General features: G+C 34.3%; 2 protein-coding genes across 3 annotated transcripts in view; one reads left to right on the forward strand and one right to left on the reverse strand.

The window, feature by feature from the left end:
• Positions 1–2,190, reverse strand: part of eif1b (eukaryotic translation initiation factor 1B) — a 20,253-nt gene extending 18,063 nt beyond the window's left edge. The window contains 1 exon segment of the mRNA NM_200303.2: positions 2,180–2,190. The gene's annotated coding sequence lies outside the window, so the exon portion shown is untranslated.
• The window catches only part of yme1l1a (YME1-like 1a), a 27,789-nt gene extending 10,624 nt beyond the window's left edge, over positions 1–17,165 (forward strand). For both annotated transcript variants that reach the window (XM_005162861.6, XM_002666683.7), the window contains exons 9-18: positions 809–961; positions 1,619–1,751; positions 1,838–1,900; positions 3,460–3,572; positions 3,651–3,806; positions 3,901–4,052; positions 9,372–9,498; positions 9,598–9,671; positions 13,277–13,363; positions 15,583–17,165. In XM_005162861.6, coding sequence (XP_005162918.2) covers positions 809–961; positions 1,619–1,751; positions 1,838–1,900; positions 3,460–3,572; positions 3,651–3,806; positions 3,901–4,052; positions 9,372–9,498; positions 9,598–9,671; positions 13,277–13,363; positions 15,583–15,726 — 1,202 coding nt within the window. In that variant the 3' untranslated portion in view covers positions 15,727–17,165. The remainder of the gene's footprint in view (positions 1–808; positions 962–1,618; positions 1,752–1,837; positions 1,901–3,459; positions 3,573–3,650; positions 3,807–3,900; positions 4,053–9,371; positions 9,499–9,597; positions 9,672–13,276; positions 13,364–15,582) is intronic.
• The last annotated feature ends 8 nt before the right edge of the window (positions 17,166–17,173 follow it).

Here is a 17,173-nt window from a genome sequence, read left to right on the forward strand (position 1 = left end):
TGCTTTTGTATAATGTTATTATTATTAACAGTATTATTTATTATATCCATATTTATATTTGTTTTATTAAAAACAAGCTTAGATTTGTCCACCTGTCAGGTTTTAGACCATAAGGGGCACAGCATGTGTTTTAGGATATAACTCAGGTTTTTGAGCACACTTCGTTAATATTGTTCATTTATTCGTTTGCTGGAAATTAGAACTGAATTTAGAAATAGTTTTGAAACGAATATTTGTGCTTAACAAATGCAATTAATTATTTATAGACTAATTGATGTCTGTGCGTAAAGGTTTCCCTATCCAAGAGCGAAAGTGAAAGTAGATCCATTATCTTTCATTCTCACGCAGTAGATGCTCTGTTTAACAGATTTCTGTTAAAAAAACTGTGAACTGTTTGCTAGTGAAATGCTCAGTTTTTCCACTTAAACTTACTTTGCGTCCTGTAGATAGGAAATGCGCTTATGGCGCGACGCAGCTGGCTCTTAAAGGGAATAGGAGATGAGACTCTAATTGGTTTATTCTCAAAAAACACCTATAACTCATTAAGAAAAGAAACTCAACCCTTTTAGACCATGCGCCACGGCGCATAGCGGATTTTTCCGTCCGTAAATGAGCAAAAATGCATTCTGACATGCTCTGAAAGCGTTTGCGCCCTGCGTTTTGCGCTCTGCGCATGGATGGTCAAATAGAGCCCTTAGTGTTTTTAGACAAAAGGGCAGTTTTTTAATTTATCTAGATTAGTGTGGACGTTGCTTTATTTTTGTTTGTTTTTAATTTTTTTGATATCTAACCTGAACGAGTATTTCAGGTATCCTGCTCGTGGGGCCTCCAGGAACAGGAAAAACCCTGTTGGCCAGAGCTGTTGCCGGTGAAGCAGACGTGCCCTTCTACTACGCCTCTGGGTCCGAGTTTGATGAAATGTTTGTTGGAGTCGGAGCGAGTCGCATCAGAAACCTTTTCAGTGAGTCTTTTGAAATCTCTAATCGACCCTTTTCAGGTTTCTGAGCAGTGGAAGTCATTATAGTTGGGTGAACTTGTAGATTAGTACAACAAATACATTTGTTTTGGGTTTTAATTTGCTCAAATAAAAAAAATTACAAACTCCAGGATAGGGTTTTCACAACTGTCAAAAGAAGAAAAACTTTTTTTTTTAACTGATAATGCCAGGCAGAAGGGATAGTTTACTGTGCATTAGAGACGCTACATTAGAAACACATAGCACAAGCATTGACTAAGTTGTTTTTAATTTGATGCAAAGGCAATATCACACAAATTAGCATAGAAAATGTTAAAAATGTACTGTACATGCATTTAAAAAATATAAAAACATGATTTATATTTTTTAGTTTGCATGAGCTAGAGGTTGTTGAGACTTTTATTTTAATATGTTAATATGGGGCGGGGCTTTCTTTTTGCATATCATTTTCTTTTAGCAAACTAACAATAAGTGGGGTGTGGTCAAGAAAATTGTGGCTAAAGCTGTCAAACTGATGCCACTCCAAACAAGACTTTTAACTTGCATGGATTAATACTTGACCTAAAGAACATCAATGTGCTTGAAAAATAAACCTTTGAAACACATCATTACCGTCCTGTGAATTTTTTTTTTATCTCACAGAGGAGGCCAAAGCTAGTGCACCATGTGTAATTTTCATCGATGAGCTGGATAGTGTAGGAGGGAAAAGAATCGAGTCTCCAATGCACCCATACTCCCGGCAGACCATCAACCAACTGCTAGCTGAGATGGACGGGTGAGTTTATGACTTAAAGGACATTTTCTTTTATTGAACTTAATTACATGGGTCTTACTTTAGTGTTTTGTTTATTATTATTTCAGGTTTAAACCCAATGAAGGGGTCATTGTGATTGGAGCTACAAACTTTGCTGAAGCTTTGGACAAGTAGGTTTCACCAGCAAATCTGTTAATTCAGCTTTTGTCGGCATTACAGAAATGTAACTTTCATTTTAAAAGATGAAAAATAGTGCAGTTAGCATTTTACAAAATCACATTTGTTAACACTAGTTTAAATAGCAATTCTCACTATTAACTAATGGCTTATTACCTGCCTATTAATAAAATAATTAAGTAGCAATTCTCACTATTAACTTCAGGCTTTTTAAAATAATGGCTGTTTTTTAGTATTTTTTAAGATACATATTCTGCATGATCTTATTCTACATCCCTAATCTTGCCTTAAACCTGAACCTAAACTCTGTGACCCGGTACTGGGTCAGTGACGTCATTTACCTCAGCATTCTTAAAACTTTTAAGGTTTGTACTGGCCCACTACCCCCATAAGTGTTACAGTTCTCTCATCAGTTGGAATAGTATAACATTTGCATAGATTATTGTATAGACATTTTCTTTTGTCCTATGATTACTGACATGTGCAGGAACAACCAAAATAGACCATACAGAACCTAAAAGGTACACTTTCAAATGCGAGTTTACAAAAAAGCCCCTTTTTTTTTGGAGGGGTTTATTATAAAACAGACTACATATATTTTTATACAGTTATTTTATTCACTTTCAACAGTGTTTTATAAAAATTCTAAGTTTTTTTTTTAAATGACACCAAATCTTTGCATTTACACCTCTGTTTTTGAATTTGGGTAGGCAAAATCCAGCCGGAAACCCCAAATTAGCACTTGACTTTAAGAGGTTACGGGCTAATGATAAGCAGCAAATTTATTGAGGCAAAAGTCATAGTTTATGGTTTATTAATAGCAAGAATTATACCTCAAAATAAAACGTGACTTCATATTTTATATTAAAATTGTCTTTAGTGTTCTACTCAGTACTAAAGTGACATACATCTTACAAGGCCTGGGCATGAGTAAATTCCTGTAGATTAAAATTTTTGGACGATTATCCCTTTAAGGGCCATTCACACCAGTCATTAGCTCTATTAAGTTAAGTTTAACAGACTTTAATCTTGATTTCCATGTCTTTACATGCAGCCATGTTTTTGGTTTACTTCTTTTAATTCTATAAATATCCATCTTCCGAAGCTCTATTTAACCCATACTTGTAGTACTTATGATTATAGATACTGCAGGTCATTTCTTCCGCTTTTAAAGAGATAGTTCTTCCAAAAATGAAGATTGTCATCATTTGCTCACCCGTAACTTGTTCCAAACTGTTGTGTTGTTTTTCTTGTGTTTCATTTTTATTTTTTTGTTGAACACAAGAAATATTCTAAAGAATGCTGTAAACCGGTAAACATTGACTTCCATAGTATTTGTTTCTCCTATTATGAATGTGAATGGTTACAGGTTTGCAACATTCTTCAAACTCTCTTATTTTGAAAAAGTCAAGGGTGAGTAAATGATGGCGGAATTTAACTTTAAATCGCTTTAAACGATTGATGCACTTCACATATTTAGAATATTAGCATCTTTTTAGTCAATACTTCAGTCACAAAATATCTTTCTGATAGTTTTGAACCTATCTTTCAGTGCTCTAGTGAGACCAGGTCGGTTTGACATGCAGGTCACCGTCCCAATCCCAGATGTGAAGGGACGCACAGAAATCCTGGAGTGGTATTTGAAAAAAATTAAAGTGGATTCTGGTAATCATTTTTAATAAATCTCACATACGTTTAAGAGGTTTTCAGTAGGACAGTCCATTCAATGAATCTGTTTTGCAGCTATTGATGCAGAGATCATTGCAAGGGGAACGGTGGGCTTTTCTGGAGCTGAGCTGGAGAACCTGGTGAACCAAGCAGCACTGAAAGCAGCCGCCGATGGGAAAGACCTGGTGACCATGAAGGAGCTGGAGTTTGCCAAGGATAAGATCCTGATGGGTGAGAGCAGACATACAGCATGTGATGGGGATTAATCAATGCTTTGATTTAAAAGATTTTCTCCTGACTCTTTCTTTTCTTTCTGTCCAACCAGGCCCAGAGCGCAGGAGTGTAGAGATAGACAAAAGAAATAAGACGATCACCGCTTATCATGAATCAGGACACGCTATAGTGGCTTATTACACCAAAGACGCAATGCCCATCAACAAAGCTACCATCATGCCGCGCGGCCCATCACTTGGACATGTGGGTAGTTGCCCAATTTCAATAAGTCCTAACCCACTGTTTATTTTTTTATAGACGTGATTCAGAATTTGTTGATTTAAAGGTGGCCATGTTGGTCTGTTTTTAACACATTTAAATATGATCTTGATATCTGTCAGTGGATGTTGTGCATGCACATTTCTTTCTTGAGAAATACATTTTTCTATTTTAATTTAATAGGAAGGCTAAATGTTTTACATTGTACTTTTTAATGTTGAATGCTTTTATTAATTGACCCTTCGCTAAGTCCCGCACACCTTAGTTACTGTTGCTATGCCTGTCAAGCTATCGTGCCTGGCACGTCTTTTACAATGTGTATGCGCCAGTGTCAGACATTTCCAGGCATATAATTAGTCATTTATGGCAAACAGGTGAGATATCAGAGAAAGCCAGACAAAAAAGGACTGCAGTATGCATTACAGGGGTATATTCATGACATAATAGGCAACCAATTAGAGAATAATTCAATCACAATTGAAGCTATGTTAGCCTAGCCGCCTCAAACGCTGACCATTCACAGGGTTTCTGCAGGATCTTAAAAAGTCTTAAAATGTCTTAAATCTCAATATCCAATTTTTAGGCTTTAAAAAGTCTTAAATTTACTGAAATATTGTGCTGTAGGTCTTAAATCTTGTTTAAACAGGTCTTTATTTTCCTTTGATCATAAATTGCCACCCAATCTGGCCAAAAGCCATGCAATCATCAACAGTGCATCTGAATAAAACTTTAAACTTTTTATTTAAAAAAGGTCCTTTTTAACTTTGCTTATCATAATGGTTGAATTATTTTCATTAAAATAACATTTCTTTAAAATTTCTCCATGTTGATTTAGTTTTTTATAGTTAAAATTATAGTATAGTATAGTATATATAATATTATATATTATAGTTAAAACTTTTAAAACATTTGCTCAGTTTTTTATTTTAAAGAAAATTTATGTTGGAAAAAAAGTGTATGGATACAAGTAGATTTAGCTTGTTTTTACATAATATTTAAAATATTTTTAATCTAATATATATATATATATATATATATATATATATATATATATATATATATATATATATATATATATATTTTTTTTTTTTTTTTTAAATATTAATGTATTATTGTTTTACTAAATGTATTAAATTATAATACAAATTTTTTTGAGAGGGCAAATAAAAATCTTTTCCATCTGGACAATTTGAAAAATTCCTTAGACTTTAGTGCTTTGAGTTTAAAATTTCAGTCATAATGGTCTTAAAAATGTCTTAAAGAGCCCATATTATACATGAAATAGGGTCATATCCTGGTTGTAAGGGTCTCCAACAACAGTCTAATATGCATGCAAGGTCAAAAAACACTTTCATGGTCTTATAATCTGCATTTATTTTTACCTAATCATCCCAGCGACTCCTGTATGAATCGTCCAGTGATTCATTTGTTCCCAAACCCCTCCTTAGCGCGGAGCTAATCTGCGCTGATTGGACCGATGACAGTCTGTCGCGATTGGTCGACTGCCTTCAGTCAGAGAGGGAAATGGCCAATAGCTAATCAGCAATTTAAAAAGTAATCACAGTTCATACACGCTCGATAGTGCAGACGTGGATTTTAGCTGCCACACTATGGCGAGTGGATAGTGCCACGGATAACCGAACGAAGGAGACAGTCGTGTACTGGCCATACCACACACACACAAAAACACACACACACCTCCGGATGACAACGCTCCCGCTTCCGCCCGCACCCGCCAGGTTTTAGCCTGAGAACCCGCTCCGTTTTCTGCCCGCCGCGCCCGGTCCCGCTAGAGCGGAGAACACAACCAAAAATCACCCAGTATACAGTCCAGACAGCCAAGCTGTCGTTCGTTCGTTCGTTCGTTCGCTCGCTCGCTCGCTCTCTCTCTCTCTCTCTCTCTCTCTCTCTCTCTCTCTCTCTCTCTCTCTCTCTCTCTCTCTCTCTCTCTCTCATACACGCGCGTGCGCACTAACACACACACAAGCACCACGCAGACTCTCTCTTTCTAATTCGCATAGCAATATCCGTGATATTGCTAGACAGCCCGCTCCCGTCCCAAATTAAACCCGTTACCGACCGCTCCCGCAATTTATTCGGAAATTTATTCCCGCGGCTGTCCCCGCGCCAGATTTCTGCGGCGCGGGAATAAATTTCCGAATAAATCGCGGGAGCAGAACTCTAGCACGGAGCTCCATAAACAAACAGCACGCGTCGCGTTTTTAACGTGACTTTGCACGCGATAAGATAAAATATCCAGTTAACCTGATACAGTACACGCGGTTACAAGTAACAAATCACAACTAAATACATTTGCAAGCAAGAGTAAACGAGGCAACAACTTTAACCGCACGTACTTACACTTGAGAAATGGAAGAAACCCATCCTGACGTCCATCAGTTACTCTTTACTGATCCTTCCTTTAACAAACTCAGATGAAGTATTCTTTGTAGCATGTAGCTTCCAGAAGTTTCCAACTGCTTGGTTATAATGCTGAGGTTTCATCTTTGGGTAGAGACTCAATATATCCATCTGCAGTGTGACTTCAATCGACCGGCATGTTTGTGTGCGTGTGTTTGTGGGTGTGTGTGTCTGGGTTTCTGCGTCAGAGGGCGGGGCCTCAGGTTTGAAATCTCCCGGGTTTGCGCGTGCACGTGTATAACTTGGTTTCGTTCGTACGTCATGGCGAAACACCTAATGAGTCGGTATCAAGGCGACTCGTTTGAAGCACTATGAGTCGACTCTTTTATAGATGAATCAACCGTTTTAAACACTGTATTCTTACAGATTTAAGCCTTAGCTGGATACTTCGCTTCACTTAGAGCTGTGTTACACACTACATGGAGGGGAATTTTCAAAAACCCATAATATGGGCTCTTTAATGTCTTAAATTTACCTCTGTGAAACCTGCAGAAACCCTGCATTCCACAGATTAGTTCATGCACAGCAGGATAGGTCAAATTTTTTAATAATCTAATAATAACAAATTACATATAATATAAGAAAAAAATAGCGTTACTAAACGATGAGGAAACGCGCATGGACAGTGCTTCTGTATAATTCATTCATAGAAAGAACAGCCAGAAAGGCGAAATTGATAGATTTGCGTAAGATATTAGCATCATTGACCCATAACAAAGGACAGTAAGTTACCTATAAATGTCAGTATGTTTGTGTGCTCTTTATAAATGACTGAAAAACAGCTGCTGGTAAAGTATATTGATCCCAAGTGCTCGGTTTGAGATCATATCTCTGTTTTGTTCTGTTGATTTGTAATTTCAAATATTCGTAGCTTGAAACAGATGGAAATATGAAGTTCAGTAAAGTTAGCAACAGATTCGCAGATTTGTATTTTCCAGATCAATAACTCATCATGACCTATTCGTTATTAGTATGACTGCTATGGCGAAGGCTTAAACGAAGCAGTGCTCATAATATCGAACGAAAAAAAAAAAAAAGAAAGAAAAAGACAGCTGTGAAACATAAACTGCTTTGTATTTTGGTAGGAAACACAGCTTAGATCTGTTTAGGGTAAGGTGTGTGAGTTATTGCCGTCGGTCTATGACTGAATGTGTTAAGATAATCAAAACAAAACCAACTTAGCTCCGCTCCTTTAGCGCCCCTCACACAGCTTGGTTCACGCTGCTATTTCTCCTCTTGGGTTTTTGGTTTTGAAAAGGGAAAAAATTCCACCACCCTGTTTAAACTTTTAGGATACCAGATGTCCAATTTGTGCAATTCATATGCACATCGCTCTGGCTTGTTTCCCTTGCTCGAAAGCTTGACATAGCCCCTGCGCATAGCTACAGTTGCTAAGCCACGATTGGTGGGTGGCGGTTTTTGTTTTGGGTGTGGCTTAGCGAAGGGTTAATTGTATTTGTTATATCACTGCACAAAGTTGAAAATTATTAGAATGCAAATTTATGTGTTTTGTCCATTATAATTATTTGTGGTCTATATGTAGTTATTATTTACAGTTTTTGTCCATTTATGTAAGCAAAATGGTATAGAAATAAAATACTCTCTATTTATCAAATATCTGATAACTGGACAAAAATTGTCAAAATTGGGCAGACTTTCGATATTAATGTAATCCTTTTCATAATTCATAAACCTTTCAATTAAAGAACATCATTTCAATTAGAGTAATAAAAACTATGTTGCTGGAATTTATGTACCATATTTCTACCATGAGAATTAAACAAATAATTTAATATAGTTGAAATATAGTTGAAGTCTTACTGGGTCTAATTAAAAAAAAGGGCTGCACAATATTTGTTTTCAGCATGAATATCGCAATGTACACATCCACAATGGTCACATCGCAAGATATGCCATGTTGCATTTTAAATATAGTTGACCAGGAACTGCAGAATTGTATTTAATTACTGTATTTATATGGAATTTGTACGATTTACTCAAAATAGTTTTCTCATTTAGAATTTTTGTCTTATTTCTAGTTCAAATATATACATTTCTAAGCAAAAACAAGATTATTTTACTTAGCCCACTGGTATATAATTGTACTTGTTTTAAGGACAAACTCTTAATTTTGACTTATTTCTTCTGAAGTTAAAAACAAAATATTTTTAGCAATGAGGGACAAAGAAACGAGACAAAGCAAAGTAAGAAAAGTATGTTTTGCATTGTAATTATTCAATTTCTGTACCTGAATACTGTTAGACTCCCCAGAAAACCATCGAATAATGCTATTCAAACTCTCACAATATTTATAACAGAAAAATAAAATTTTGTCCAATATCGTGCAGCCCTAATATAAAATATATATATATATATATATATATATATATATATATATATATATATATATATATATATATATATATATATATATATATATATATCAAATATATATATATATATATATATCTCAAATATATATATATATATATATATATATATATATATATATATATATATATATATATATATATATATATATATATATATATATATATATATATATATCAAATATATATATCAAATATATCAAAACACAAAAATGTAATATATATATATATATATATATATTATTTTTTTATTTTTTTTATTATTATTATTTTTTTAATTTTTGTGTTTTGATATATTTTAAATTACATTTTACATGTAAAAAAAAACAACCTTTAAACATTTTTTCTTATTCGTTTTAATTTTTTTCAAAGGCAAAAAAATATATTTTTATAAAAAGGACACATTTAAAATGATAGATTTTGCTCTCCAGGGTTATACATGATGAACCCGTTGTGATTTTTATTTTTATTTTTTTCATTTGGTGTCCGTCAGGTGTCTTTGCTGCCAGAGAATGACCGCTGGAGTGAGACGCGGGCTCAGCTGCTAGCTCAGATGGACGTCAGTATGGGTGGCAGAGTGGCTGAAGAGCTGGTGTTTGGAAATGATCAGATCACCTCCGGTGAGGGGTTTCTCCGACTGATTCTTGCTACTTGTTTGAATCTTGCTTTTTTTTTATGCTAACATTAACATTATGCTGTTCTATTTAATTAATCTACAGGAGCATCCAGTGACTTCGATGGAGCCACTAAAATCGCACAGATGATGGTGACACGGTTTGGAATGAGCGACAAGGTGAAAACTCACTTTTTTTCACACCTGATTTATTTGGATTGTTTCCTTTTGTGTCTGGTGGGTTTTGTTCCTTTAGTTTGTTTAGGCATACATGAACACAGTATGGTTGCATGATAAGTAATAACAGGAAATGTGTTATAAAGATCACCAGTGCATTTAAGTAAGCGCAACAATTACAGATAAAGCCATAATAAGTCAAATTTGTCAATATGTCTTGAAAGATGGCAAAGACAAACAATCTACAGCAATAAAAAATGCTGTTAAAGGAGCAGTATGTAAGTTGACGACAGGAGTGAGTGATTTAAACTGTGTTTTAAATAAAAGCAACAGCATAGTATAGAATGTATATTTTCCATCTTACAAGGAGTTTTTGTCCTAACCAACATCTCAAATTGATATATTAGAAGCGACTTCTATTTCTCACAGGAGAACAACAAAAAATTATGACAATAATCACCTCAGATAAACCTTATGTGCTTCATTCACTGTTAAATGCTAACAATGTGGGTTTGAATGCCATTTTACATGAGATTTATTGCCATACTACTGAATACAGCAGCAGATAGTTCACCTCAGTTCTTGAAAATAAAATAAACCATTTAAAATTGATCTTTAGAACTTAACACTTAAGTGATTCAGCATGTACAATTAATTATGTTAAAGAGGGTTAATATGGATTAATTAGATTATAAACCTTGCCATTTTGTGAGTAAGTGCATATTCTGTGCTTCTAAATAGCTGTATTTAGACTTAAACTGGTGCAAACAGCCAAATTTCTTATCACTGGGTATTTCGTCAAGGAATCGTTACAAACGTGGTTACAAAGTACCCTGCTCACTTGATGTTTACGTTCATAATATTTATATTATTTGCTAATTATAACCTCATGTGAAATTGAATCTGGCCTCATTTCGGGGTCTGCTACTGTCCATCAGAGGTCGCATTTCGATTCAGAGCCTTTCTGAATGAATGAAAGCATAAATTTACACCAAGGCAACCCGAGGTGCTGAAATATAATTGGTTAAACTGGCGGGTTAAAATGATCAAAACGAAGACATCGTTCGGTGACGTAACTCACATCCTCAAAGCAGAATATTTGACTTCTGCATTGTTTTTGAGATAAACAAGTATGTTGATAAACTTTATATTCAAGTATCACTTGACATGTTTCTAAAATATCTTATTTTGTGTAGTCAGTAATTATTGCATAATATTGGCCAGGATCTGTGAAATTGGCTATAAATGAAATACATTTTGTTAAGTTTATTTGAAGAGTGTTTGAAAGCAGCTTTACAAAGGGTGCACATTATTGTATTGCAATCAAAATCAGAAAAGTTAAGGTTGTTCGTTACTATAACTTTATTAGTTACAAATAACTTTAATTACTAATGAGTTTATCAGGTAAAGTTGTTAATTATAAACAGTTAATCTGCAGCTATGTATTGTGTGTGTGTGTGTGTGTGTGTGTGTGTGTGTGTGTGTGTGTGTGTGTGTGTGTGTGTGTGTGTGTGTGTGTGTGTGTGTGTGTGTGTGTGTGTGTGTGTGTAGATGTTCAATGATGTGTAAGTATAGGTGGGCATAAATTTTTTAAAATCTAGAATAATCTCACTGTAATCTCGGAATTAATCTAGATTAAAAATGCTCATTTGACTTTCTGCTGAAGTCATTCAGAATATGTGTGCTACCCAAATAATGACTAAATGTAAGTCTTTGAGAACGGGTTTCTCAAGCCAGGTGGCGCATTAGACCAGGGGCTCAACTCCTGTTTCAAAAATGCTTCACAAACTGCTTGAGAAACTGTTCTGCTATGATAATTGGTGATGAAAATAAATGATGTTCAATAAGGTGCACTTGTGTTTGCTAACTGTTTATTCAGTTAAACATGAATTTTGAAACTGTGAAACTGTTTTGTAGGCCTACATAAGCTTGAAACTGTGATTTTATTTATTTTATTTTATTTTTTTTGATGACCTTAATCCGACTAAAGTCATAACTGAACTGAACAGATATGGAATTAAGACATGTGGAGTATGCATATTTTAGTGGCATTATTGAAGTAAACACCGCGATCAAACTATTACCGTCATGTAGGACTTTTCGACAGATGCTGTCAGTAAAGGACCGCACACACACATAACACTCTCACCAGTCCTTACTCCTTATTTGCATCTAATACCCCAGTTTGTCACAGGGGCATGAATGAAATTTCCATGAGTGAAAGTGAAACTGTTGAACTGCAGTTAAAGTCACCCAAAATTACAGGAAAGTCTTACATAAAAGCACTATATGTAAACACCTTAATTATATTATTGTCTATGAAGGCAGATAGCTAGATTACAGATGTCCATGTAAGCGTAGTCAGTAGTGTCTTCAAAGTAAGTGAAATATCCAGAAGAGCATCCTGCTGATTTGATTCAGAGGGGCAATTTTTTGTCTGACGGCTCACCGGACAGGTATACATCCGCGATAAAGTATCAAGGTGAAAGTCACATAGCTTGCATAGACTAGACCCAGCTCCCAATTCAACTTTGAGGATAGATTAACGGTAATATTTTTTTAATGCGATAAGAGTCTCGCGTTAATGCAGCACGTTAACGCAGATAACAGCCCACTACTAGTATTAACTGTAGGTGTATTCGTTAGTCACTGAAATTGTAAAATATTTTTTTAAATGCATAAATATTTTGGTTACCTACAGTTCATGCATACATGCAAACACATGACCTTTCAGTAGCTATGTTTCCATCCACCTATTTTAAAGTGCATTTTGAAACATAGCATAAAAATGCTTAATGGAAAAGGCAAGATGTAAAAAAAAAAAGTAAAATGTCCATTATAAACAAAAGCTTTTGTCTTCTGAGGTGCAAGTAATTTATTAGATAAGAAAAAAAGCCCACAGTGGCTTCAACCACAGCCAATTCCCTTTTTCTTTTTGAAGTTTGGATGAAAAAGGTGCTGTAATCACAAAAGCTTTATGGATTATTCCAGTTATTCATATTCTCCATTTTTGAGATTTACATGATTTGTGCAAATTTAAGGAGATTCTACAAATGTATATCTGATGAGAGCTGACTGAATTCAGTCACTGTTTATTATTTTCTTATCATATAATAATGTTTCAAAGACATTATATACACATTACACACACACATATATTTTATATTTTAAAATTGTAGGAAAATTGGGTATGAATCTGTATTGTTTAAACAGTTTTTTAATCATAATTGTAAGTATTTTTGGAATAATTTAAAATGTTGCTTCCGCCCAAAAAATAGAAGGCCAATTTTCAATAACCATCAGATTTCTCTTTTAAAGGAAGCAGTAGCTATTCAGAGAAACCATTTGAGACCTTCCACGTGTTCAGAGCCATTAGGATTGTGTGGGCGCTCACATTCCAGCATTAAAATCTGTGTTTCATCCTAATCCCTTCCTCAGCACTCCAAACTCAGCATGCAGAATTGAGCATGCAGGCTCTAAACTACACTCACGTCCAGCCATGTCTAACGTCAGGATCCTGTCGTAATCAGAAACCTGTGTGAAGCCTTTGTTGAAACTCTGTTATGCCCGTAACTGCAGTTCACTCACCTCTCTTTTTCTTTGGCCAGCTGGGGGTCATGACCTACAGTGACCTGACCAAACACAGTCCAGAGACACGAGCAGCTGTAGAACAGGAAATCAGAGTTCTTCTGCAGGTAAGTGTTGAGGTTTTGTTTGTCACTGATTTTTGATTGCTGATTGTGAAAATTCATCTTTAATAAAGGTTCAGTGAAATCAAGATAAAGTTTTTTTAGATGCTAGTATCAGTATTGTTATTTTTAGGTTAGAGTGCATCAAAACAGTGACAAATTCATGTCTAGAAGATATAAAACTGATATAAACATCCAAAGCTTCCAGTTTGTCACTTCTGCATGAATAAATCAACGTTTTATTCACATCACCTCATACTTCAGTTTCTCATCAAATCTTGACCAATCAAATGCTCTCTAGTACAATTGGCTGTTTTTTATAAAGGGGAGGAGCTACATTATTTCCCACCCTCTCTTTATGTTTCAGTTGAGATAATGTCAAACATTGAATAAAAAAATGCACACTTCAAGTGACCTTTAATGATCATAGAAAACCTAAAAAAAGTCATGGAATTTTGACAAGGCATTTAAAAGGTCTGAAAAAATTTGGAAAAACTTAACCCCAAAATGTTTGGAAATGGAAATGTGTTTAATTAATATCTGTACTTGAATATATTAGAGATGATAATATTGGGTACATTTTAAATACAATTGCGCTGTCCATCGCCTGTGCTTTACTTGATTTCATTGTAATTCACGAAACATTTTAAGTGTCGTGTCCAGAAACAAACTACAAACTACAGAGCTAAGATACTGTGGCTGCTAAAGGCAAATTTTGTACTATTCTACTAGGGTTTCTGCAGGGTCTTAAAATGTCTTAAATCTTAAAATCCAAATTTTAGGCCTTAAAGTCTTTAGTTTACTGAAATATTGTGTTGTAGGTCTTAAATCCTTTTTTTAAACGGTATTAATTTCCCTTTGTTCATTGCTATCTAACATGGCCAAAACCCATACAATCACCAACAATCTAACTCAATGAAACTTTAAACCTATTATTTAAAAAGGTTTTAAATTTAAACAATTTAAAATTGTTTTAAAGTGCTCCATTTATTTAGCGCTGAGGACATTGACTTGGACATATTGTTGTGCGTAAATTTTTATTTTTTTTTTTTAAGAAAATTTATTTTGGAAAAAAAAAGTGTATGGATATATGTAGATCTTGTTTTTACACAATATTTAAAATATTTTGTGAAAGAGTGTAAAAAAATTGCTAAAATATTATTCTTTTTTATTATTTATGTATTATTAAATGTATTTAAAGTACTTTTTTTTTGATAGGGCAAATAATCAAAGCTTTTCCATCTGGGCCATTTGAAAATCTTTTCAAATTTGAGTCTTTAGCCTTTTAAGAGTCTAACATTTCATTCTTGATGGTCTTAAAATGTCTTAAAAATGTTACATTTAACTTGGGGAAACCTGCAGAAACCCTGTAAGTCTTGTGGAAACACAAGCCAACTTTTCTAAAATGCAGGACAGCAAGATACCTTCTAAAAACAATTTTACATATATAAGAGCAATTCTATGCAAATGTCAACCTTGTGATGAAAGCAATTAAGTTTTCACCAAAATAGCAAAACTCTAAGTTGTTTGTGTAAGCTTGTATTTTACAGTACTTCAAAATACTCAAATGTCTCGATCATTGTTTTCAAACAATAAAATTTGATTTACTAAAGGCACAGAAGTGGCAATTTTACATCTGCCACATCACTAATGGAGAGCTGTCACATCAATAAAGCAGCTTTTTCCTCATAAATTCTAAATTGTAAAATAAAATAAAATAAATTATTTTTGTTTTAAATAGAGCAAACTTTTCTCCTTTTGATTAGCATTATTTCTTTTGGGTTGTGCAGTTGAATTCACAATATTTCTACAAAGTATGTTGTATACTGTAAACTCGCAGACTATTTTGGCGACATCCAAAACCCATGTTTATTTTCCTCTTTTAAAATATAAAACATGTTTACAGATTGATATTTTTCTGGTCCCATAACTCTGTGGTTGGTTATTCTGGAAAATATGTTTTAAAATAATGTTAACATGTACTTTCTCTGTGAGTTTATGTTTTGAGTTTTTACTACAAATGTCTCACCCATAACACTAGAATTGCTCATACATCACATAGATTGTCACATATTTTTTGATGCGCTGTACAAAAAAATACATATTTTTTCTTATTTGCCACATGTACGTAGACATCAAATCGAACATTAGGTTATAAATATTTACTCAAACTTTTGGAATTTTAGTAGCAATAATGTGTATGAGCTCTTAATTTTGCCTTTTAGAGTTCGTATGAAAGGGCAAAGAAGATCCTGAAGACCTACAGTAAAGAACACAAGCTGCTGGCTGATGCCCTGCTGACTTACGAAACGCTCAACGCCAAGGAAATTCAGATGATCCTGGAAGGAAAGTCGTTGGATCCCAGATGATGCAGTCTTGGATTAACAAAAACTTTTTAAGGCACAATCTTACCTTGTCTGTAAATATAAACGTCTGCAACAAGCAAGTTCATCAAAGACATTTTTCTTAGAATGTTTTTCACTTTTTTTCCAAGCAACACGTTGTCTTTCAAACATTTTCTAAGCCAGGTGCCCAAACTCCTGGAGGACAGGTGTCCTGCAAAGTTTAGTTCCAACTCCAATCAGACACACCTGAGCTAGCTAATCAAGCTCTTACATGGCATTCTAGAAAGATCTGTGCAGGTGTGTTAAGACAAGTTGGAGCTAAAATTGACCAAGTTTGGGCACCCCTGTTCTAAGCTAGTAAAAAAATCTTCATTATTATTTATTAATCTACAATAGTTAGCGTTTGAAGTGGATAAGGGAAAAAAAGTTTTTCGAAATTGTCATCAAAAAAAGAAGGGGATTCGTTGAGTCGTTTTATTCCACTTTGATGAAAGGTTTTGATCCACTTCAAATGTTGACTACTCCCAGCATACAATTTTGTCTCTAATAGACAACATCTAAACATAGACAGATTGGCTAAAACAAGGCTAAACTTGAGCTGTTAGTGAAAATCTAATAGACGTCTAAGAATAGCCCAAAACTAGACTAGTCCAAATAGACAGAAATAGACTTTATTTGTGTAGTCATTAATTTCTCTTTATTTGATCACTAGTCTAGTTCTGATTTATTCTTAGATGTCTATTAGAGTTTCACTGACAGCCCAAATTTAGCCATGTTTTAGCCAAGATGACTATGTTAAATGTCTATTAGACATTTAAAAAAAATGCTGGCTGGGCTGTATATGTTCAATTGATGCCAAAAGTATATAAGTTTGCACAATGAACCAATGGGAATAGTAACTAATCAGTCAAACTGTAAATTCTGTGCTTTGTTTTTAGAGGCTAGGTATAAAACAAGAAAATTACTTGTTTTATTCATCGTATTGTCACCCAGTCATCAGAATAACTGAAAACAAACCCAGAGCTTTCTCTCATAAATGGTGTGTTTTGCATAAAATCAAATGTCAGTGGGCTTAAATCAGGATGCCTTTCAATAATCACAGTAGAGATGGTCACTTTTTATTTCTGTGCCACCATAATTCACTAATTTCGAATGTGACTTCAGAATGTCAGTATTATTTTTACTTCCAGAGATCTCAAATCTGATCAAAGTGCTGTAGATTTTTGTAGTCTATCATTTCCTCTGGACCTTTCTGCTTTTTTTAGCCCCTGATTTTATTCATTAACTTATTTATTTGAATATACTTTTCCATGTAGCTGAGAGCCTGTCACTTATGGGTTTGTCTGCATGCATGCGTTTAAACGGCGTGACTGGACTGTATGTATGTGTGTCTGAAAGAAATATATGTGTGTTTTCTTTTGAAATTAACATGGATTGACTACAAATAAATCAAGTAAAGACTTTTTTTTTT

This window comes from Danio rerio, chromosome 24 (genome assembly GCF_049306965.1).
Source record: "Danio rerio strain Tuebingen ecotype United States chromosome 24, GRCz12tu, whole genome shotgun sequence".
NCBI lineage: Eukaryota > Metazoa > Chordata > Actinopteri > Cypriniformes > Danionidae > Danio > Danio rerio.